This window comes from Sitophilus oryzae, unplaced genomic scaffold (assembly GCF_002938485.1).
Source record: "Sitophilus oryzae breed Bouriz unplaced genomic scaffold, Soryzae_2.0 scaffold_1494_pilon_pilon, whole genome shotgun sequence".
Taxonomy (NCBI): domain Eukaryota; kingdom Metazoa; phylum Arthropoda; class Insecta; order Coleoptera; family Curculionidae; genus Sitophilus; species Sitophilus oryzae.
Window position 1 is genome coordinate 5,488,566 of NW_022146163.1, and position 24,852 is coordinate 5,513,417.

Here is a 24,852-nt window from a genome sequence, read left to right on the forward strand (position 1 = left end):
GACACGTCGTCTATTTTTTTTACGAAAAACATCGAGAGAATATCGTTTCTCCTCTTACGGATATCCCGTAGCTACAGAACGGACAGACGTACTGTAGCTCGAAATCTGTCCTTGATGCAAGTTGTTTAGCACCAAGACCGTTGGTCGGTAAATGTTTACGCAGGAATTCTAGGATGGCGAATGATTGGACTTTTTTTAATTATCTGAATGAAATGAATTATCCATAATTTCTAAGAAATGAATTGCCAATTTTGTTAGGGGATCCATCATGATGAAATTGCATTTGTTGCAATTTCATCAGCATGAATGCCGTTGGTGTAGTTGAGGCAGTGTTGCCGCTTATTTTGCTATGAATGTGTGGGGCTTCTTGGATACCACTTACTTTAGTAAATAGAGACGCTGGAGCGGCATATTTCCATGGCCAGCTCGGTCATCGAATACAATATGCCTGGATTTTAAATTATGGGGTCGAATCAAAAACGAAACATTGATAGATAATAATTAAACGGTATTAAAATGAAATTAAAATATATGTTTTGATATTTTGACGTAACCAATTTACCTCTTTTTGTTTCCTAGCCTACTACTATAATTTTTAGACCATATAATCCTAAGCGGCAACTTAACATGATTTGTTCTCTTAATATCTCCGGTTAGAGAGAAGATAGAAAGTTGCAGTTTGCGCTGATATTTTGGAAATTTTGTGCTCTATTTAACTGTGTAAAGAGAAAAATAGCCTTCTATTTAATTTTTTTACGCAAAAGTGCAATATCTGTTATGATGTCAAACAGCGCCCTCTAGCTACCACGAAAAAAATTCTGGAAACAAAATTTATACTGGAGATCATTAAGGAAGAAAAGCTCTTTTAAACGAGCCATAGTTTGTTTAAATCTCGTAACCCAAACCAAAGTTATCCTTATTTTAATAAAAGCAAGTTTAACCTTCCCCCACCACTTTACTTTATGAGATAGAGCAAAATACTCTATATCAAAAAAATTACAAATTTCTCGATGATTACAATAGCAATATTTAAAATACCTGTTCACCTGCATATTTTTGAGAAAAACACTGTTTACTGATTAGCTATTAGAGAAACGCCCCCCTAGCGGGCATTTTTCGAACTTGAAAATAATTTCCAGCGATTTCTCTTGGTCGATTTACTTATTAGAATTTTTTCCCAAAGTTTTATGATAAGTAATTTCTGAGATACAGCCGGCGTCCATTCTTAGTTGGCCACCCGGTAGATAATATTCTTGTGAATATTAATATATTATGTATTTGTATATACTGACCTATATTTTCATTCTATTTAATACTATTAAAATAATCAATAAATACTAGCTTCTTGTTGTTATATTCGGTTTTATTATTCCCCGTCGCTATTCTCTATAAAATGTTAATGCTACTTAAATAAAGGATGGGTAAATATCGGTAGAAGGATTGTGACGTCAACCGAGAAAATCTCATTTAATTATTTAGTAAAATAAATTATATACCTACTATCTTTTGTATTCGCAATAAAAATTCATAGATTATAAGCTTATCTTAAGAAAATATTAGGCTATGTTATTATTAATTTTTAGATATATTTTTTTACCTACAGCACCAAAACACAATATTTTGTGTGTAATAAACTTGGAACCATATCAGTCTAACATTTCTTTTTTTATTGGAGTTTTGATGGTCTGCTGCATAGGTGATAAATAAAACAGTTTCCATCTAAAATTATTTTTACTTGGTGTTCGGATTTCTGTTAAACGTACGAATTTCTATATCACGGAGACCAATCGATCTAAGAGTTGTCATATTTGTTCTCTCTATTTTTGTTTATATAAGAATTTTCCTCGGTTATTTTTTATAATAAATGCCTTTTTAGATTTGTAATATGCTATTTTTTCACTATTTTCCGTTGAATTTCTGTTTTACAGGGTGTTTCAAAAAACTTGTGCCATCTCTTGTGTGGAGATTTCTCACGTAAAAATAAGATTTATTTTTTATACCAACATAGATCCGATTCTGCTTTTTTGTAGCTACAGGGGGTTAACGTCTTAATTTTTTTCGATTTATTATAATATTCTTCCAAGTGCTTTTAGAGATTCAAATGAAATGTTAAGGGTAAAAGTTACTATAAGTGCGACTTATTTTAATGCTTTACTAAAGTACATACTCCAGAATCGCTTCTGACGTAATAAATGAATAATATCGTATTATATGACTAAACCCAAGGGGGGGGGGGGTTGAGCCTCCGAAGCCCCCCTCCCCCGTAGATCCGCCACTGATTACAAATAAGCCACAAACGTGCGTAACGTGAGCGGTTAAGTTGCGGTATTTTCATACTTAATTTATTTAAAAAATAATTTTCTTTATAATTTTTTCTCCGTGACTTTTTTCAATATTTTACATAGTTATTAATAATTATTTAATATAATTATATATAAAAATATATTAATAAACTTATATTAATAGTTAATTAATATAATAATATTAATATTTTAAATAGTTATTCGCAAACGAATCCAGCAAATCAGAGATCATTAAAATCGGTCCAGCCGTTCTTCAGTTAAAAATGGTGTAACTAAGCCTTAATTTAGTTAAATGATAATGTGTTTCTATTCAAGTATATCGGTTTCATTACTCATTATTACTGATAAATCTATTTTTTTTTAATTATCAATCTGTTAGCAATTATGCATTACTGGATTATTTCGAATTTCTAAAAATAACTCTATATAAAAATAATTTATTTTATTTTACTGTCAATACCCCAGTTTGTTAATCTATTTAATGATAAGGAATACTGATATAAAAAAGTCCGCAGAATATGATTGATTTTCAAGGATAATTAATTTGAGGAAGCTCTGTTAAGAATCGAAACATATAAAGGGAAAGTTGAAAAAAGTTATTTCTCAGAAAAATATTAAGAGTAGCTGATGATATCATTATAAAAGACATATTTTTTGAATTCTTATCAAATCGTGTACTTAATGATGAAAAAATTGAACTGATAACAAGTGAATCAATTAATTGCTCATTTTCAGCTGAAAAAAATTTATGATCAGTATTATTACATTTTTTTTTACTTTGGATGTTAACAGTTAATACTAAGCACAGGGCCTTGACACACCCTTAAAAGGAAAATTCCACTCCTCCTCCCAGTGGATGTTATACCAAGTATGAACAACTTTGAGAAATACCTCACTGTAGTATTGAGCGATAAAAAGGAATGAAAGAGAGAAATATTTGCTCAGCAGGTAAAACACCATACCATAACGTGGTATACTGATGCTTCCAAAACCAAAGCAGGGACGGGGATAGGAGTATTTGGGCCGAAAACTAAATACTCCGAACCAATGGGCACCTACCCCAGCATCCTTCTTAACAGAACACTGTCTCCTCAACGAATACCTCAGTAGATGCTAAAAAACAACGGCGAATGTAGATTCTGTGAGGAAAATGGGGAAACACCAGAACACATCATCACTGAGTGCACCGAAACAACAACCATTCGTGCCATAAGTTTTAGTACGACTGATATCACATATGGAGAACTAGCCTCTGTGGAACCGTCTCAGATACTGGTTAAAGCCTTGAGACTTTATGATGAGTTATAACTCGTTTAACTAAGAAAGGGGGACATAGGGATATGTAAGGTCGCGGTGATTAAAGAGAGCATAAGGTGTAAGCTGCTGTTCTAGAGAGCATAGTAAAAGATACATCAAAGAGTCAGACGTCTTAAAATACTTGTTTTTCCGACGTTGCTCGCTCTCGTACTAGAAAGTTTGAAGTATTTGGTTAATCACATTTCAATAAAAAACAACTATTCGCAAATGGCTTTTTCCGCTTTTTTAGGATTTCTTTTTTGAAAAGAAAATTGCATAATAACTTTATAAGTAACAAACATCAACGAAGAGTTGGAAATCAATGATAAAAGTTCAAAATTGCAATATCTTGCAACTCTTTCAGACTATATTGTTCTTGTCAATTTTCCCGGATATAATGGACTACCTTCACCATTTGGTCTGAAATATCAGCATCCAAGGGACGTCCTACGCACCTTGATGATCTAGGGGCTGTGGAACATGACTTATAAAATTGTGAATGACAATGCTTGTGATATATGGCACCCGCACAAAAAAAATCGTGACAAATAAGCAATTATTAGGGTGGAAATATGAATAAAGCTTCATTCAGAACCTCGCAATTAGTGGAATAAATTAGTGGTTTCAATTACACTTTATACTTTTTAGTTTTTTTTTCCATAACAAGGGGCCGTCCTCTGCCGGAAACACTGCGGCCTGTGAGGCCTATTGTGTTTGTCCCCCTTCTATATCTGCACCCATTCTCCTATCCCTGTGCCCTGCACTAGCTTATGCGGGTCCTTGATAGGATGGGAGCATAGTTCCTCCGGTTCTAGCCTAGCTTTCCCAAATAAAGAGTGTCTCTTGCGATCCAGAGCCTCGCAATGACATATTATGTGCTCCGCTGTTTCAGGATCTTTATCGCAGAGTCTGCAGCATAGACTTCCTTGATACAGGTTGAGCTTGTTCAGATAACACTTGACAGCCATGTGTCCTGTCAAGAGGCCTGTTGTAATCCGCACTTTATTGCGGTGGTTTGCTATGACCAATCAGAGCACCGTCAGACCATCGTATCAACGTATTAACGGATGCATGAAAATCAAGCTTAATTAGTGGAAAAGTTAAAAGTTTGTTAAATTTTTCGACTAATTGAAAATTCCTACCACTAATTTTAACGTTCTGAAGGCTTACATTCAAATTACAGGAACAAACTTCTACGCTAATTGAAACCACTAATTCATTCTTCTAATTGCGAGGTTCTGAATGAAGCTTAAGTTTGTAAAATCTGAATAACTTTGGATCAAGGAATGTTTGCCCGGTTTTTTTTATTATATAAAATATGACAAAATTCAAACAAGTTTCAAAATTTGATAGCTGTTGATTCTACCTTTTAGATGAACTTTGAATCATCAAAAAATATTAAATTTTAACCGAGTTATTAAACAATTTGTCCTATCAATCACTTGTAGGTATTATACTCTTATGAAATCTATATCCGGAGCGTTAAGACTTGTAGAGAAAGTTCATGGATCTTCGAGACGGAATATCTCGAAAACTACTAATTCTACGTAAAAAATGATAAGGACCATTTTTGTAGGTAATTACCTAAGCTTCATTTTATTCCAAGAAAAATTTTGTAAATTGTATATTTTGGTAGATATTTGCGATAAACTGTTTTTTCGGCTATTTCGGGCCATTTTTTCGGCGAAAACTGGCAGAGCACGGTGTTAAATTTTTCCCCTAAACCTGATCCGCCTGAAAAGTCCCGGTCGACGAATTGGGCCGTGATTTCAACCTTTATTTACTGGACTAGGGCATGTTACGTTAAATTTGAACATTTGAACTGTCTCGTCGATGTCAAATCGTATTTTTTATAAGTAAACTTATTAAAATTTCGAGTCATGCCGGCCATGTATAATATAACTTACGCACGTAGAATATTTAGTAGGCTAATTTAAATGTTTTGTACAGACCGTCGGGCAAGAAACGCTTCCTTTTTATTGTACGTATAGAAAGAAGCAAAGAAGACTTAATACGGAATATAAATTTTAAATAGCTTTTGAAGTTACACACCATAAAATATAAACAAAATGACGGATACGCTTACGATGGTACTAAGGTTTCCTTTCAGTTTAAAGTTATTTTTCGATTTGTTGTCCATTATATATATCAATTACAGTCATTTTGTCTTTAAAGGCAATATACAGGGTGGTCCTGATTTTTTATGAGATTTTGGGTATTTTCAAGTATGAAGCCTAAAGTAAAAGGGAGTTTTCATCAATACAATAAAGATGCATTAGAAAAAACAGTCCAAACTGTCCGAGAAGAGGGAAATTCGCATAAATCATGCAGTCAGTACAGAATTCCAAGTCAATAGTACAGGACCGTATTAAAATAACAAATAAGCGACGTTGCAACCAGAGAAATTGAAAAAAAACTCGTTACCTGGATTGAAAACTTAGCCGTTTGCGGATTTCCAATAAAAAAAAAACAGTTGTGACTTAATACAGTTGAAAAAATTGTATCTAGAAGAAGAAAAATTGAAAACGTTTTTTACTAATGGAGGCACGGTTTTACGAAGCGCGTTGGTATCGTTTAAAGATGATTGTTTCATATAGATAACATACAACAAAAACCGGTATATAATGTTCAAGATAAATTTGCTTTAAAATTATACATATATTAAAAACGGGACTGTGTAGAATCAGCCAATCACAAAGTGTCCGACTTCTGGTAACTACCGGGCCGGACACTGGTAAGCGCTGTCCGACTACTGACAAAACAGCACTTTCATCACTTAAAAAAATAATTAATCATTGGTAGGTTTATCAAAAAAACTGTTATATTTAACGCGAAGTCCAATAACCACACTATCTATTTCATAAAATTTCATTTCCATGCCATCAATAAAGAAAATTTAATCAACAATAATTTAAACTCAACTTTTTCTAAACTGTCCGACCACTGGCTAATTCACCCTATCGAGAAAAAACTGAGTCTTTGTTGGCTTGAAAATGACAACCGCTATTATTTTACATGTTCCCAGAGTTGTTGTGTTTTGTATACCGGGTGTTGCATCGTCGAGCGGGACATAGGAAATCCCATGTAAATTTTAATAGGGTCAATTATTGGCTTCCTTAATTATTTTAGAGAATAATTTTATTTAGGTTTATTGAAGAGCACTAAAACCGACATTCAAAAGAATAACTATAGATATTTTTGATTAGCTCGTTTACGAGTTATCGCCAATTTCTTTTTAAATATTTTTCCTTTCTTATGGCCCTGTATTTACTTATGAGCACCAGTCAAGGTAAAAGATAACTGTCAAATGAAGTTGTCATTTAATAGTACCTAAATTAATAAGTTATTGAATATTGTAATAATACTATAATTAACCTTGTAATTGATTACTTTATTTTACTTTAATTCATATTAATTTGTATTTATAAATACATCTTTAAGATTTCCGATGTAGGAATGAGTTTTCAATAATAATAAAGCACTAAATAGGTAAATTTCTGAAATGACAACTTCATTTGACAGTTATCTTTTACCTTGACTGGTGCTCATAAGTAAATACAGGGCCATAAGAAAGGAGAAATATTTAAAAAGAAATCGGCGATAACTCGTAAACGAGCTAATCAAAAATATCTAAAGTTATTCTTTTGAATGTCGGTTTTAGTGCTCTTCATTAAACTTAAATATAAATTATTCTCTAAAATAATTAGGGAAGCCAATAATTGACCCCATTAAAATTTACATGGGATTTCCTATGTCCCGTCCGACGATGCAACACCCGGTATAGTGGAGTGCCCAGAGACTTTTACTTCAATTACTGTGAATGTATTAATGTGAAACCTTTTGTATTGTGTTTTATAGATAAAATACTAAAATGTTTACCCAATTTTATTCGTTGTTTTTAATTTTTTATTTTAGTAATTTTAGTAAATTCTTTTATTTCCTTCTTAATTTTTTGATTTCTTTAATTCTTTTTCTAAGCAAATTTATTGAAATAAATAAATCTAATGCATAAGCTATAATAGGTATATTATTGCTGCTTATATTCTAATCATTGAAATTTTGATTGAAATCGAATTATACAGGGTAGCGCGTCATATACGCGGTTTTTGCAAGACGAACAAAAATTTATATTGAAGTGAAATTTTGTGAGCTGTAAGTGAATTTAAAAGCATTTTCTAAAATTATGTAGAATTCTACTATTCTACTATTATTCTCTAAAATAATTCGGGAAGCCAATAATTGACCCCATTAAAATTTACATGGGATTTCCTATGTCCCGTCCGACGATGCAACACCCGGTATAGTGGAGTGCCCAGAGACTTTTACTTCAATTACTGTGAATGTATTAATGTGAAACCTTCTGTATTGTGTTTTATAGATAAAATACTAAAATGTTTATCCAATTTTATTCGTTGCTTTTAATTTTTTATTTTAGTAATTTTAGTAAATTCTTTTATTTCCTTCTTAATTTTTTGATTTTTTTAATTCTTTTTCTAAGCAAATTTATTGAAATAAATAAATCTAATGCATAAGCTATGATAGGTATATTATTGCTGCTTATATTCTAATCATTGAAATTTTGATTGAAATCGAATTATACAGGGTAGCGCGTCATATACGCGGTTTTTGCAAGGAGAACAAAAGTTTATATTGAAGTGAAATTTTGTGAGCTGTAAGTGAATTTAAAAGCATTTTCTAAAATTATGTAGAATTCTACAGGGTATCCCCAAGAAAAGTTACACATCAAAGTTATGTTTTTTATAATGGAACACTCTATATATTAATTGATTTTTTGATTCTATTAAAAAAATAAAGGTTTGTTTTATTAGAAAAAAATATGACTAAAATGTATAGTTTTTGAAACACATTCACCGACACGAAAAACGGGTAACTTTGATGTATTTTAAAGGTTAATATATTTTGTTTTAATGGGCCGATTTTGATAATTTTTTAAGCAGTGTGTAGCCAAATTATTTGACTTTTTAGTATCTTTTTCTAAATTAAAAATGAAACTCCTCATCTGTTAATTATACGAGGGAAAACAAATTATTGATATTTTGGTGAAAGTTTGATACACCCTGTGGAATATGTTAAAACAGCAAGAAATTTAAAAGTTATTTTATCATCTAGATACATCCTTTCTCGATGGTTTGTTTTTTGGTTTATCTCGTTAGCTTTATTTTTGTTGGATATATTCGCTTTTGAAGAAGACAGAAGCTTTTGCTTTTGGGCCTAGTCAACCCATCTAGTAACTTCTGGTCCCGAAGCAGGCCTTCTTAACAGAAAATTTGCTTCATTTAATCTTCTTCTTATAGTACGTTAGTTAATATGTACGTTCCTTAAGTGCAATTCATTATCAATTTGAAAAGCTGGTAGACGGCGGGTTTTTAGCGATAAACTTAAATAAGTCGACCGTCTCGATTAGAAGTTCGCATACGAAGGTTCCTGGACGTCTAGCTTGACGTCCTCATGGACGTGATCATAATTCAAAAACCATACTCTGTGGTATTAGGGTATTTTTGGAACCGGAATTTTATAGCAAATTCACTGAACTAAACAAATATAGATATATATTTGACTCACCCTGTATATCTATAAAAATATTTTTGAAATGTGAACTACCATTAAACACATATTTTGTAAAAGGTTTGGAGTGAAAATCTCAAATAGGAATTCTGATATAGAGCTTTTCCGGAATACGGAGCCATCTTGTATGTGTGTTTATTTAAATACTAAAGTGAAAGCAACGAATTTAAATGGGTAAACTTTGTAATATATGTTATTAACAATACAATGCAAAAAGTTTTATAAAAATTCGTTCACAGTAAATGAATTCCGAGGTTTGTATCCCATAAAGGCTTAAAGCACTCCACTAATAAAAACATTTTGTATAAAAGCAAGTGTTTTAAACACCATTACTTCTTTTACACTTAATTTGAACATTTGTATAAAACTGTTTAGAGCAGGAAAATTGTTTTAAACAAAAAAAAATATATAGGGAAATCACTAGATGTTGATGTGCACGTCATCAGGTGGTTTGTGTAATAATATTGATTTAAATTTATTTCAATTAGAATCTTTGGTGGACTGGTAGACATATTTAAAATCTTTCGGTTAGGAATTTCTTACATAACTATTCTTTTGAATCCTTTTGAACTGATGCTACAAAGATATACAACGGTTCAACTAGAATATTATTCTATTTCGAGTTTCCATATCTTTGGAAATCCTTAAGTAAACTTTCAAAAAACTAATATTAGTGTAAAAATTACGCGTTTGCTATTCTTCGGATTCTATAAATAGCTGTAATAGAAGTGGATATTGTTTAGCGATGTGCCGAGTTTACATTTGACTTTATTTCTTTTTTAAATATCGTAAATCACTTTACGAACGTCTCGTATGCTTTCAAGAGGGTTACGTTCTATCGGGCTATAGGCGATTGCTAAGAATAAAATACCAGTAACAAAAGCAAATAGCGTTTATTTGAGTTAAGAATTATTTACCGCTGGAAATGTGTCAATGTTCTGCTTCTCAGATAGTTTTCAGTCGAGAAATATCTAAAATGTTATTACAAAAGTAGTGTGATAATTGTAACAGAACTGTGAGAGGAATTTTATGTTTATGATTATAATTTAGAATGCTCTTATACAGGGTCCGGCAATAGTGCGTCGGGCATCTGTAGCTCTTAAAATAAAAAAAAACTTGGAAATTTTGTTTAAGTGCTAACCTAAAGCAAAGTTTACAGACTTTTATTTTATTCTGTAAACTTTGCCTAAAGTATGTACTATAATAAATAAAATAATATTATAAATACGAACATAAAATGTTCGTATTTTAATTCTCCATCTATTAAAAGAATAATATACAGGGTGTTCCATTTAAAATAACGAAGAAACATTATTTTATATAAGTTTGGCGTAGAATTTTGAACACCCTGTATAATTTAAGATTACGATATTTATAGCAAAGTAAGTACATACCATCTAAAGTAAACACTTAATATAGTTTTGATTTCAGGACAGTTCTTGTATTTTTAATAATTTTTTAAAAAAGGCTGATTTTTTTTTTATTTATATATTAATATCTCTGAAACTATCAAAATTTATTTAAAAAGATCTTAAGATTATGCAAAGTGATCAGAAAGGAAGCCAAAAATGTAATATTGTACAGGGTGTTCCATTTAAAATAAACGCTCATTAGCATATATAGAAAAAACATTTTTTTACGAATAATTTGATACCACACACCACATACTTGGTATTTCGAGTCAAACGTTACGAACCGTAAGTTATTCAAATAAACCATATGCGAAAATGTCAAAAGTTGACATATGATAGGTCATTCTATTCAGAGTGTTATTTTCTATCGAATAAAGTAAAAAAATACCGAGGGTGCCATTTAAAAATCAAAAGTTGTAGTTATTTCCGGTGAAACAGGAAGTGACCGAAAACAATTGAATACGCCTAATTTATGTCATATACTAACCTACAAAATCTCGTCTTTTTAACTGAAAAAATAAAAAAGTTATAGGGGTGAGCCACTTTTGAGACGCACCCGGTATACAGCAAAAACTTGAAGATAAAATAAAACCGTTGATTGAAGAAATAAGGAGATGCGCAACCTTATGGACGATTTCGTGGCACAAAACCTGTCCGAGATGTATGTAGCTGGCGTTACCGTTAGCCTGTTTTAAACGAGATTTAATTTAGCACTGTGCCGCTGCGCGCTGGTATAGTCGTTTACAGCGCAGCGGATAAATAATACTATACCGTATGTACTTCTGCTTTCAGTCGTACAGAGTGAGTGTTTGCCGGAGACACTGTTGCCAGAACTACTGATTAAACCGTAGATTTACGGATTTTGCGTACAATACGTTAATAAGACGGATTTTCTATCATTAAACAATTTAAACTTTGATATACATAATACCGTATGATCGAATAAAAACGGCGTCAGCTATGGCTATGAAATGAAGATCGCTGTCATTTTCTATGTAAAATTAAATGGGGAATGTCATTGATGTTCATTTCCAAGCCAACTGGACTTTTTTTCGATCATACGGTATTATATAATTAAACAAAGAACGGCGTCATAGTTGGCTTGAAAATGAAGATCGCTGTTATTTCATATGTAAAATATTATCGTAAATTTCAATAATCGCCATTTCCAAGCCAACTAAACGACTTTTTTCGATCATACGACATATATTAAGTACTTATATAAAAGAAGTTTTGTTTTTGTTGTTTATTCTATGTTTAACACGAATACATTGTCTATACATAAACGTGGATTTTTCATTCAAAGATATTTTCGTCAGACGTATTATAGATAAGAATCGAATTCAAAAAGCACAAAATATCATGTCTAAGATACATTTATGGCATAAGAAAATATGAGCCAGTGAGTTTTAAACTAAAAGAAACTAATTGGCTTAATATGACCCAACGTCGAGAGTTGCATGCCTGTTATCTGTTTCATAATATAATTTTGACAAAGACTCCACCATATTTATATAAAAAAATAAAGTTTAGAGCAGATGTGCACACGCTTTATCTGCGATTTGCTGGTCTCGTTTCGCTTCCTGCTCACAAAATTGCCTCCTTTATGCGATCTTTCTCTTACAATGTATATAATCTATACAATAAAATTCCACCACATATTAAAGCATGTAATCCGTTGTGTTTCAAGTCAACATACAGAAGGCATCTCAACAGCGTCTGACCTGCAGAAAGAGGGAGTAAAAACTCTGAGAATAAAATGCTCATCCCAGACCTCATTATTTTGTCTACTATCATTTAATTTCTTTTATTGTATTTCCAGGTATATACTGTTTTCAATATAATTGTTGAATTTCTGTTAAACCTAAGAATTTCCACGTTTATTTATTAATGCATGTCAAGGATATTGTTATTATTATTATTTTTCTTTATTATGATTATTGTTAGGGTCTAAATGAAAAACAGTTCTACTGATTTTAGTCCTTTTGTAGGACATATTGCATAATAGTGACTATATTGTTGTAATTTTTTTATACCACAAATAAATGATATATTATTATTATTATATTACACATTTTAATACGGCAACACTGTTGCTTTCAGTTCCACACCGTCCTCGATATGCCTTCGCCGGCCGAATTAGAGAAAATAAAGTGTTTTATGTGTTGACTGCAGAACGATTGGTGTCTCCACCGTACAGCACTTGAGACGCAAGGGAAATCAAATCAGCCATGTCACGAATTTGCCCATTAGTTTGCGTATCTTCCCAATTCTTTCAATCAACGATAAAACTATGAAACAAAACAGTTATAGTCATTTTATTTAAGTTGGTAAAATAGATTATCAAAATGATTGCACGCATTTTATTGCACCCTATGTAAACGGTAAATTGAGCGTGCAAGCAAATTTCATGCCATTTTTAAGAATTGCATTGCTTCCAATTGCATCTAGCTTAAACACCGTTTGAGAAAATTATGGACAAGACATTGACGTCATCTACTTCTCAAATAGTAACTAATTGCGTAAAAAGTCTTCAACTTTTTTTGTTTAAAAAATTTAAAGTGATTGACGATTTAAAAGTTTTAATGAATATGCATGAATGGGAAAACTATGTATCTATAAGTTTTTATTTTCCATTTAAAAGTTTTCAGTTACATGTACCTAATAGGAACATACAGGGAAACGCTGTTAAATCTCTGGCGTTTTAATTATCGAAACCTTTCTAATTGTTTGAAGTTCTGGAGTATCTCGTCGTTCATTATTCTAATGAAATTCTGAATAGTTATGGCGCTGGTAAATGCGGAAATGCTTGAAATGCAATACGTGCTTTTGGTAAAGATGCACGGTATTGTTATGAATAAATATACTTGTTCGGGTGCTCAAATTGACAAATCAATTAACATAATTGTAAATCTATTCTAAAACCTCAAATTAACGATTATGATCTAATATACGACGTGCGAACGAATAAGTGCTAATGAGGATAATTGCTTTTTTTAAAAATAATGATATTTTTCGTATATTTTCTTTAAATTTGGTGTTTTCCTACCGAGTTTTGTTTTATAACATACCACTAGGGTTCAGAATTCCCGGTTCTTTTGAGGCATAAAAGAACCGGGACTCGAAATTGTTAATTCCCGGTTCTTTTGGTACTTCCGGGACTCGGTAATAATTAAAAACATTTTTTTTGTTACGTGCGAAAGACTTTTGATACTTTCTAGTGGTCGAAATCAAACTCTTCTAAATTTGTTAAAGTTATGCTGTCTCTTACTGTTCTTACTTCTGAAGTTATTTTGAAGTTTCTATAATGTTTATTAACAATTATTGAAGTTTAAATATGTTAGTTTATTATTTAGTATAATATTGCTGAATGTATTAGTTATATTTTTTTTGTGTTATGTTTTTATAGACATTTGCATCTTTAATTGAAAATGTTAAGTTTTTTTTTCTAGTTTAGTTAAGTTGGTTTCGAGGTTGGTTGATGTTGTTTGATGTAATTTTTAAGCTACCTATGTGTTTTCTTTTTCGCTTGTGTTCATTATTTGTGTTCATGTTTACTTTCTAATGACTTAATAATTTGATATTATTTTCATTTGAAACTCAATTTTTTATCGGTTTTACTTTTGAGAACAATCTCTTGCTTCCTAATTTACGAATTCAACAATCGTTGAACGAAAATATTTTAGTACAGTTCTGGAATCTCTAATTAATACTACCAATTAGATTTCAGATCTTTTTGGCCATCACAGAACTCGGTAACAATAATTGAGAAATTATTTTTTTACGTGAGAAAGTCCTTTGATATTTTCTAGCGGTCGAATTCAAACACTTCTAAATAAGTAATGATGCTATATCTTATTGTTCTTGCTTTTTTTCTCTTTTGAAGTTCCTATAATATTTATCATGTTATGTTTTAATAGACATTGGTCCTTGTGAACTGTCTTATCTTAGATGTAATGTTACCAGTTGATAATTTATTGCGAAAATTGTTTTAGCAAATAAACGTCATTTTGTTTTACATGGGATTTTCTGTAAATACAGAGGTGGATTGAGAATCCCGCGTTTATTTATTTTGTTTTCTAGTTAGGAACGTGAAAGTTGGCGCTAAAATATTTAATACCTTACGCATTCAAGTAAACATCGTAAGTTTATTTTTAGGAATACTGGAATTATATGGATTAGGATAATACATTTTCCCACAATTATTTTTTGACTAACTGTCATGGTTAAATGCGTTTTATTACTTCTAAATAAAGATATTGTGTTAATACAAATAAAAGTGGTTTTAAAATTAGAATGTAATGTAGTACAGTAGCAACATAGATAAAATAAATGTCAATAACGATAAATTAATATAGAATCTATTTAATAATATAAGTGAGCAGTACAAATCTTAGTACTGCTCACAAAGTAAAAGAGTATATGAGTATACTTAACACTTTTTCAACTGCCTTTAATTTCCCCTTTAAAGTAAAGTCTGTCTGTCTGCCCAACGAGCCAGAGAAGAATATCGTCTGATATCGACGCCATCCAAACAATGACAGAAAATACAATTAACCTGTGATATTTATTCTGTAAACTTTGCCTGTGTGTGCAGACAAACTTTATATAAATAAATTAACAATTTATTTTTCGACGAATTCCGGATTTTGTTCGGATTTCAGAGCTCATTTGTCCGGAATTTCCAAAAATTTATATGGAAACACTACATTTTTTGACCTTACAACATTTGACTCAGCCCTACATAAATTATAGTAGAAATGTATTAAACTATTAAACTAACAACGACTGAAATATATGACGAGTTATAACCAGGGTTGGGTAGGTCGAAAATTTTATATTTTCTACCGTATTTTCTACACGTAGAAAATTAATTTTCTACACCAACTAATTTTCTACATTTTTTACATGTCCAGACGTAGAAAATTAGTTTGGTATATTGAAAGCCTTTTTTGAGTTTATATTTATTTCAAATACTTCAATTACAACGATTAGTACAAGAAATAAACTAATAACGATATCTCTAATTGTTATTTATAATTTAATGGATAGTAGATAGTATTTAAAAAGCTTAACTATTAACTTCCATGTTATTTTAAATTGATATGTACAACGGGAGGATGCGTGACAGTGACTGTCGTATCATTATAATTCACAGGCATATCGTATTTTCTGTCATTTTCTTGATGTGGTCTGTCGAAATCTTCATTGATTTGTTACGACAAAGACCAAAAATGAACAGAAATTACAAAGAACAAAAATCTCATGAATCAAATGTGCACGATCCATGTGCAGCAAATGCAGATCCTATATTAGCATGAACTGTATTTTAAAAAGTTATGTACATTCAAGGTTTGCAGTTTTGTTGAAAATAATTTATGTTTATTACTTTAGCTTCACATTTCAGTTGTTTGTACTTTTAATAATACGGTAAAATCATAAAATATATGTGTTTTTAATTTCTATGGGTTTCTTAGCCAAGTTATATTTCTGTTGTCAAACATTCCTAAAAAATGCGTTTTACTTTATTTTTGTGTCCGTTCTTATTAATTTGTTGAAAATTAATGAAATTGTTTATTCACAAGTTTGAATATATTGTAAACAGTGTCAAAAATAACAAGCTTTTTATGAAATCTCTTCACCATGTATTTTTTACTGAAGCACGCCATAAGCGGTCCAGAAATTCATCACGCCAGTTAAGGGTTAAACACAAAAAAATATCGTCACGAAATAGAGATAGCGCGGGCCCACATATTATAGTTTTAACACTTATAGAATTTAAAGAAAATAGAACGGAAGAAACCTATAAAGTGAAAAAACGCCTTTAAATATACAAAATTACTTTTGTACCTGTTTTCAGATTTAATACATTTTCTACTTAATATTCCACATATTCTACATTTTTTACGCAGTTTTCTACATACACGTGGAAAATTAATTTTCTACGCGTCGTGACCCAACCCTGGTTATAACTCAAGAAAGGGGGACACAGTAGATCTATAAGACCGCGTTGATTAACTTTCCCCTCCCATACAATCTACATCTACATCATGGGGTTTTCTTCAGTACTCCATCAGTTATTTGATTATTTTCTTTCTTTTGCAGGTGGTACGTCTTTCGGCAAACACTTGGTGCACGACTTGGATTTGAAGCGACCCTGTACTTGTCCCCTCACGCGCAAAAGGTGCTACTGCTTCCGGCCGCATTCCAATCAAAGTTGGCTTTTTAGCCGATACACTACGGGGTGGAAGTGCGGCCTGCACGCCGACTGGACGGAATTGACGGGCTGCGTGGACGAAAAGTTAGACGAATTAGAAGACGTAGTGAAAAGAAGATATTTTTATATTACTTTGTTAAGGGAGCCGATATCGAGGTAAGAAGGAGATAGGTAGAACAATAAAATTTCGAATAACTGTCACTGGAGGTACTGCGACGATCTGGCGAATATATGGAAAAATGCAATAAACGTGTTATCATTTTATTTTGTCCCATTTTTAACGACTATAATGCCGGGTCCAGACCAAGCAGACAAAACAACGATAAGACAGAAACATTCATGTTTTACGACAAAATTGCGACAAATCCAATACATTTCTGCGAAATTTTTGTCTCATTTTGTTTTGTTTCAAAAATCGGAGACTTTTCAATGTCCCGTCTCGAGTCGGTAAAGATCAAAGTGTCTATGTTTTGTTCGTATATTTTACAAGTCGTCGGCGCAGTGTGGATGGCGTGTGCTGTCAACAGTAGAAGACCAGTGAAATCACACATGGTTAATAAAACTCATTCGCAACAACTAAACTTTTGACTTCGTTGTACTTTTGTCTTTCCGGTGTGGACAATTTGTCTCAAGTTTGTCTTGTCAAAATTCCCCATTTTTTGTCGCAAGTTTGTCTTGTTTTTGTCTCAAAATCGTGTTTACTTTTTGTCGCCTTAGTCTGGACCCGGCATAACTCGTATTTCTGGGGACTGGACATTTATTAGGACAGTTCTTTTGATGTTAGTCTATTTTCATTCCCGAGATCTATAATCGTTGTCAGCAGAAAATATGCTGTTTTATATCTTTTTTATGTGGATCAAGATAACTTTTGCCTTCTCTAATTTATCTTCTAGTTCTTTCCAAATTTCTACCGACATTTCGATCTGGGATTGGAGAGATGTGGTATATGTCAACCATATTTATGTCAACGAAGAAATGACAAAAAAAAATTTCATGAATCAAATGAATCGTGCACCATGTGCGGCAAATGCAGATCCTATATTAGCATGAACTGTATTTGAAAAAGTTATTTACATTCAAGGTTTGCAGTTTTGTTGAAAATAATTTATGTTTATTACTTTAGCTTCACATTTCAGTTGTTTGTACTTTTAATAATACGGTAAAATCATAAAATATATATGTTTTTATTTCTATGGGTTTCTTAGCCAAGTTATATTTCTGTTGTCAAAAAATCCTAAAAATTACGTTTAGCTTTATTTTTGTGTCCGTTCTTATTAATTTGTTGAAAATTAATGAAACTGTTTACAAGTTTGAATATATTGTATACAGTGTTAAAATAACAAGCTTTTTAAAAAGTCTCTTCATCATGTATTTTTAACTAAAAAAAAAAATTGGGGTCGGTCGGACCCCAGCACGCCATAAGCGGTAAAAGAATTCACCACGCCAGTTGAGGGTTAAAAAAAATAATTATTTTTGCCAACCCTTCAACCAGTTCACTGTAGACAAAACTGTGTTATAAAACCGCCTCAGGCCTCGGTCTCGGTCCGCCCGTGTCTACGATCGGCAGTAGTACAGGTTAAACTGCGCAAACTGGCCTGTACAGTTAGCCTGTGCTAAAGAACTGAGCGTCTATGGGGCTCTTACGTTGCATTACTTGGCTAATAGGGCTGGCTTCACTATATCAAAACAACTTTTATTGCTAGATGAAAAATCCATACAATAACTAATTTGAATTAAAATGCAATTTTTGCATATATGTATATATTATTTTGTAATAGCAAAAAAACGGTTACATACTTAGAATCGCATGAGTATATTGTAATTCTTAAATTTTTTATTGTAATCGCATATTGTAATTATGTATTGTCACGAAATATTGCACTAAAACGCCTTTTTTTAATTATTAAAATATAGAGGCATATGGTTAAAAATAAAAGTTGGCATGACGCATTGTATTTGAGTATTACTTTACGCTATTCTTCCAATTAATAAAAAAATAAGATATAACATTTTACTGGCTTATTAGTCTAATTACTTATACAAGACTTGACTTGCAGTTTATATACTAAAAAATAATCAATGGTACTTTGAATGTGGTAGACAATGATTCAGTATTAAAACTAAAAGAGTTTTGGGCTTTCATCGTCCTTATTTATTTTTGCTTACACAACGTTTCGGTCAGAAGTATCACTAACCGTTATCAAGTGTGAACTAAACTAAATCCTAAAACTACTGAGTTTATACCGGGTGCATCTGTAAAGTGGCTCACCCATATAACTTTTTTATTTTTTAGATAAGAAACGAAATTTGATATGTTAGTATATGTCATAAATTAGGATTGATTGACGTATCCAATTGTTTAGGTCACTTTCGGTTTTACCGGAAATTACTTAACTTTTGGTTTTTAAATGACACCCTCGGTATTTTTCTACTTTATTCCATAGAAAATGACACTCTGAATCGAATGACATATCATATTATGTCAACTTTTGACATATTCGCTCAAAAACAAATTATATTTTAAATTTCAATCTAGAGTGCCATGGCTGTATTAAAAACACTAATTAATTCTTAATCAAGGAGCCTTGAAAAAATAAATTTGATCGCCTAATGTTTTTAGTGTCTTGTTCTGCCGGGTAAAAGATGCCCAAGTCGTAATTTTAACTATATCTCAATTTTTTCAAATGGAACGAGGGTGGCTCATTCGCATATTTGGAAAAAAGATTTTTTTAAGAATAATTTGATACCACACACTTGGTATTTCGAGTCAGATTGTCGTTATGAATCGCATGTTACAATTTCAAATAAACCATATGCGAAAATGTCAAAAGTTGACATATTATATGCCATTCTATTCAGAGTGTCATTTTCTATCGAATAAAGTAAAAAAATACCGAGGGTGCCATTTAAAAATCAAAAGTTGTAGTAATTTCCGGTGAAACCGGAAGTGACCGAAAACAATTGAATATGTCAATCAGTCCTAATGTCATATACATATGACATTAGGATTGTCATATACTAACATACCATGTCATATATAACATCATATGTCATATATTAACATATCAAATCTCGTTGTTTTATCTGAAAAAATAAAATAGTTATAGGGGTGAGCCACTTTTGAGACGCACAAGCATGAGGTTTTCCACTGAGAACACCTGCATTGGAGCGTTTTATGAGTGGTTGTCATATTGTTGAAATTTCCATACTTGGATTACTAAAGATTTTATTATTGTTAGAAATGAATACGGCCTGTTTAAATTTGCGCTTTTCCAATGGGGTTCTTTGTGGACAATCCGGGCTTTCCGACCATTTTATGTTGTGGTTTGTGGTGCTTAGACCACACATGATCTGCAATGCCCGACTTCATTGTTTTACCTCTTTGCGTGTGTTTTTTTATGTTCGTCAAGTCGTACATGTAGAGGACGTTTTGTTTCTCCAATATACGACTCACCGAAAGAGTGCATCTGCCAGGTACCTTGCGAGTGCGATGAGTCGTATATTGGAGAGATATAAAAAATATTTTAAATAAATAATCAAAAATTGATTTCTCAATATTTTTCAATAGCAATTCCAAAACTTGTACTTATATGCAATAGTTATATGCCATAGCGATCGTATTCTATATTGTATTAGATTTTAAATACCACTTACTGAGAAAGCGTCGCTATTTAAAAAGTTGTTTGATTTTAATTTTAGTAAATACGAAGATTAACGAACCATCGCTTTGTTAATTAGTTCTTAACACGAGATAATTTTTGTTTTTGCAGATACTTGTCCGAATTTAGGCACGTCCAGAGGGGCGCGACGTGGAAGGGATCCCGCCATTTCTGTAAAAACAGGGCGGCCACGATAGACGAGATTCCGCCCTGTTACGAGGGAGAGAATTGGGAGGGAGTGAAACTAGATGATTTTATTAAGTGCGAAAGCAATTTGGCAGCTAATAGACAGACCAGAATGTTGGCAGATCTGGAATTAGTGGGTGAGTTAAGTGGATTTTCAGAGTTTAAATTATTATTTTATAATTATATTGTTATTTACTTTGTTATTTTTATTTCAATAATCATTATGTCATTTAATGCACATTAATTAAAATATGCAATACATTAAAATCCCATCTTGAAGTTCTTGATATTAGAGGTGGGCAAAGATTGAACGAGTCGTTCATTTGAACGAGTATTAAAAATGAATCGTGAAATTCGATTCATTGCTTGCAATCCGGCTCGTTCAATTGAATTTCGGCCAGCACGGATCCATAAGATTTGAACGCTGAGCCGTAAAAAAGAATCGTGAGAACTGAATCCGATCACAATGTGATCGTGCGTTGAAAGAGTCGTGAAAATTGATTCATTGCTTACAATACGGTCCGTTCAAGTGAATCATGGCCAGCACGGATCCATAAGATTTGAACGCTGAGCCGTAAAAAAGAATCGTGAGAATTGAATCGGATCACAATGTGATCGTGCGTTGAAAGAGTCGTGAAAATTGATTCATTGCTTACAATACGGTTCGTTCAATTGAATCATGGCCAGCACGGATCCATAAGATTTGAACGCTGAGCCGTAAAAAAGAATCGTGAGAATTGAATCGGACCACAATGTGATCGTGCGTTGAAAGAGTCGTGAAAATTAATTCATTGCTTACAATACGGTTCGTCCAATTGAATCATGGCCAGCACGGATCCATAAGATTTGAACGCTGAGCCGTAAAAAAGAATCGTGAGAATTGAATCGGACCACAATGTGATCGTGCGTTGAAAGAGTCGTGAAAATTAATTCATTGCTTACAATACGGTTCGTCCAATTGAATCATGGCCAGCACGGATCCATAAGATTTGAACGCTGAGCCGTAAAAAAGAATCGTGAGAATTGAATCGGATCACAATGTGATCGTGCGTTGAAAGAGTCGTGAAAATTGATTCATTGCTTACAATACGGTTCGTTCAATTGAATCATGGCCAGCACGGATCCATAAGATTTGAACGCTGAGCCGTAAAAAAGAATCGTGAGAATTGAATCGGATCACAATGTGATCGTGCGTTGAAAGAGTCGTGAAAATTGATTCATTGCTTACAATACGATTCGTTCAATTGAATCATGGCCAGCACGGATCCATAAGATTTGAACGCTGAGCCGTAAAAAAGAATCGTGAGAATTGAATCGGATCACAATGCGATTGTTCGATTCTACGGCGCGGGGCGCCGCAGGCACCAATATTTAGAATTAAAAAAAGTCCTAAACAAACATCATGGGCATAAAATGCAAACGATAAGAAAGTTATTAACAAGAAAAACACTTATTTATAATCCGCCGCGCCGGAGGTGATATAAGCATATATGCAGGCACCAATATTTAGAATTAAAAAAAGTCCTAAACAAACATCATGGGCATAAAATGCAAACGATAAGAAAGTTATTAACAAGAAAAACACTTATTTATAATGTGCTTAGTACGGGAGTATTTTTAAGGTATTTAATTTTCACGTTAATATTTTTGTTAAAATAATATTTACCGACTATTAAATGTCGGACTAAAAGACGAAATCCTGTTTTTATGCAACTCCAATAAATATTTTGAAATAGAAAGAATATTTATTTTTAATCATTGTCTAATATAGTAAAAAAATATTTCCAAAACTTAAAATCGTAAAACTATAGGGCTAATAACCAGTGGCGGCTCGTGACCCGTGGGACTAGGCGACAAAATTTTAGTTTCGTCTATTTGTCCCCCCATTTGTTAGGATATGCAACTTTTTTTCATATCTTAGACAATAACGACGATCTTGGACTTTTTGAAGCAGCCCTTATACTCAAAAATAATTTTCAGGCAGGGTTGATACATAAATATGTTCTAAAAGTTCATTTAGAACTGCCAAAACATGCTTAAAACTTTGTTTTAGACATTTTTGGTGTGTAAATAGGTATTTTTTGATAAAAATTAAGAAAATATCCTTTCAACTACTAAATAAAAAACAACTCTAGTACAAAAGGGATTAAAAAAATCGTTCAATTCATATTATTAAGTTCTCTAAAATTCGAAATAAGATTTGGGCTTTATTGTTACCCAACCTACTTCTAATCTTGAATGCCTATGTAATTAAGTATTTTGTTTAAGAAAAGCGTTTTAAATAAATTTTAAACATAATCCCGACTTTGGGATTAAAACTATGCTTTAAACCAATGACTAAAGAATTTAAGTTATAATATAATATCTCCCGTATATAGCGTTTAACGCCTTGGGAGTAGCAAGGTACAGCTTGCCATACTAGAGCCGTTCGGTATACAAGGAAGGTAATGTGGCTAGCATTACGCTTCAACCGCCTATTATTACCTCAGGATTGTGAATCCCAAGTACTGATTTAAGGCTGAGTCGACCTAGGTACCCAAACTATTTTTATTTTAATAAAAATAGTCGGCTGATGAAATGCCGGGTGTGGGAATTGAACCCACTACCTTCAGATTGGTAGACGAGAGCCTGTACCTCTACGCCACCGGGCACCTTTAGAATTTAAGTTAAAGAAATAAAGAAATTAGTTAAAGAAATAAAAAAAAGAATTTAAGTTAAAGAAATAAAATAAAAAAATTAAAGAAACAAGGACATGTAACGTTCATATACGGGCTGCAGCAGAATTTGTTACGTTAGACGCCATCATTTTGGAGCCTACGGATGAGTCACTACCTCGTCAATAGCGACAATTTTAGCGATTTTTAATAATTTGTTGTGTGTAGTGAACTTTGTATAAACTTTATTACAATGGTGATGTGTTCAGCTTTCAAGTGTAAAAGCCGCAACGATGAGTAAGAAAAAGCCAGGAGTTGCATTTCATAAGTAAATAAACAGTCCGCTCCACGTTTTTAGCGTTTTATTATTGAATTTGGTAATTATTTTTCTGATACTATATGTACTTGATATGTGCTATACGTGGATACTAGTTTTGTACCTTTTGTTAACCTTTTAATACGTTTCGTATTGAATTAGTATGATGCCACCGCCTACACCATAGGTGTAGTCAAAACATTTATCAAAAATATAAATATCCCTTCAAGCAGCTAAGTTAAGAAAAATATTATATGGCCACGGCACTGTTTGGTGCCATGGTAACAATTTGGTCTCGGGTAGAGGTGGGAATTCTAGTTCCTTGGGAGGAACTAGTTCCTTAGTTCTAGTTCCTCCAGAGGAATAGTTCCTTGAACTAGGTCCTTAGTTCACAATAGTTCCCGTCTAACATTGACATCCCCGTTGCTTGCTAATGGATTTCGTTTTCAGTCAGAACTATTCACCAGTTTACTATTCAAAATTATACAGATCATTATAATTTTTATAATGTACGAAATATAAAAAGACGTGTAATTGCATATGTTAAAAACATATAGGTAAGTTTTATAGCAGATAAAAAAATTAAAGAAACTCAAATCAGAGTTTAAAAACTATATCACAAATCAATTGGAGGAAATATTACGAAAAATTTACGAAAAAATGTATTTTTCCTCACTTCAAGCTTTTTGTTTTTGTCTAAAAATTCAGAATATCTACTTCGTTTTATAAGATATTTCTTAATGTTAGGGACCTAAAGTGCAACATTTCCATAAAATATTTAAAAAACAAAGTAAAAATCAAAAACAATATCTGCGATAATTTTCTGTGGTAATTACGCCGCGCTGGCTGTGGCAATAGACAAGGCCGAATCCATCGTCGTCGCCTTGTATTATATCTCGGTGAAGACGTGAACTAGTCTTTTAATAGTTCCTCTATGTCCGGATCCGATAACATACGGCTGACACTCCCCACGCCTGCCTAGCATCAATCGCGCTGGCCTATCCATAACGTAAAGTAGTCTTTTATTTAGTTCCTCTAGTTCCTTTAGGTCCGGATCCGATAACATACGGCATACGGCTGGCACTCCCCACTCCTGCCTAGCATCGATCGTGCTGGCCCGATCCGTTAGTACGTAAACTAGTCTTTTATTTAGTTTAGTTCCTCTAGGTCCGGATCGGATAACGTACGGCTGGCACTCCCCACTCCTGCCTACCTTGGGGTAA

General features: G+C 32.5%; 1 protein-coding gene across 1 annotated transcript in view; it reads left to right on the top strand.

The window, feature by feature from the left end:
* LOC115877578 (heparan-sulfate 6-O-sulfotransferase 2) overlaps positions 1-24,852 on the top strand; it is a 57,424-nt gene that overhangs the window by 27,044 nt on the left and 5,528 nt on the right. The window contains exons 3-4 of the mRNA XM_030893823.1: positions 16,703-16,970; positions 20,585-20,796. Coding sequence (XP_030749683.1) covers positions 16,703-16,970; positions 20,585-20,796 — 480 coding nt within the window. The remainder of the gene's footprint in view (positions 1-16,702; positions 16,971-20,584; positions 20,797-24,852) is intronic.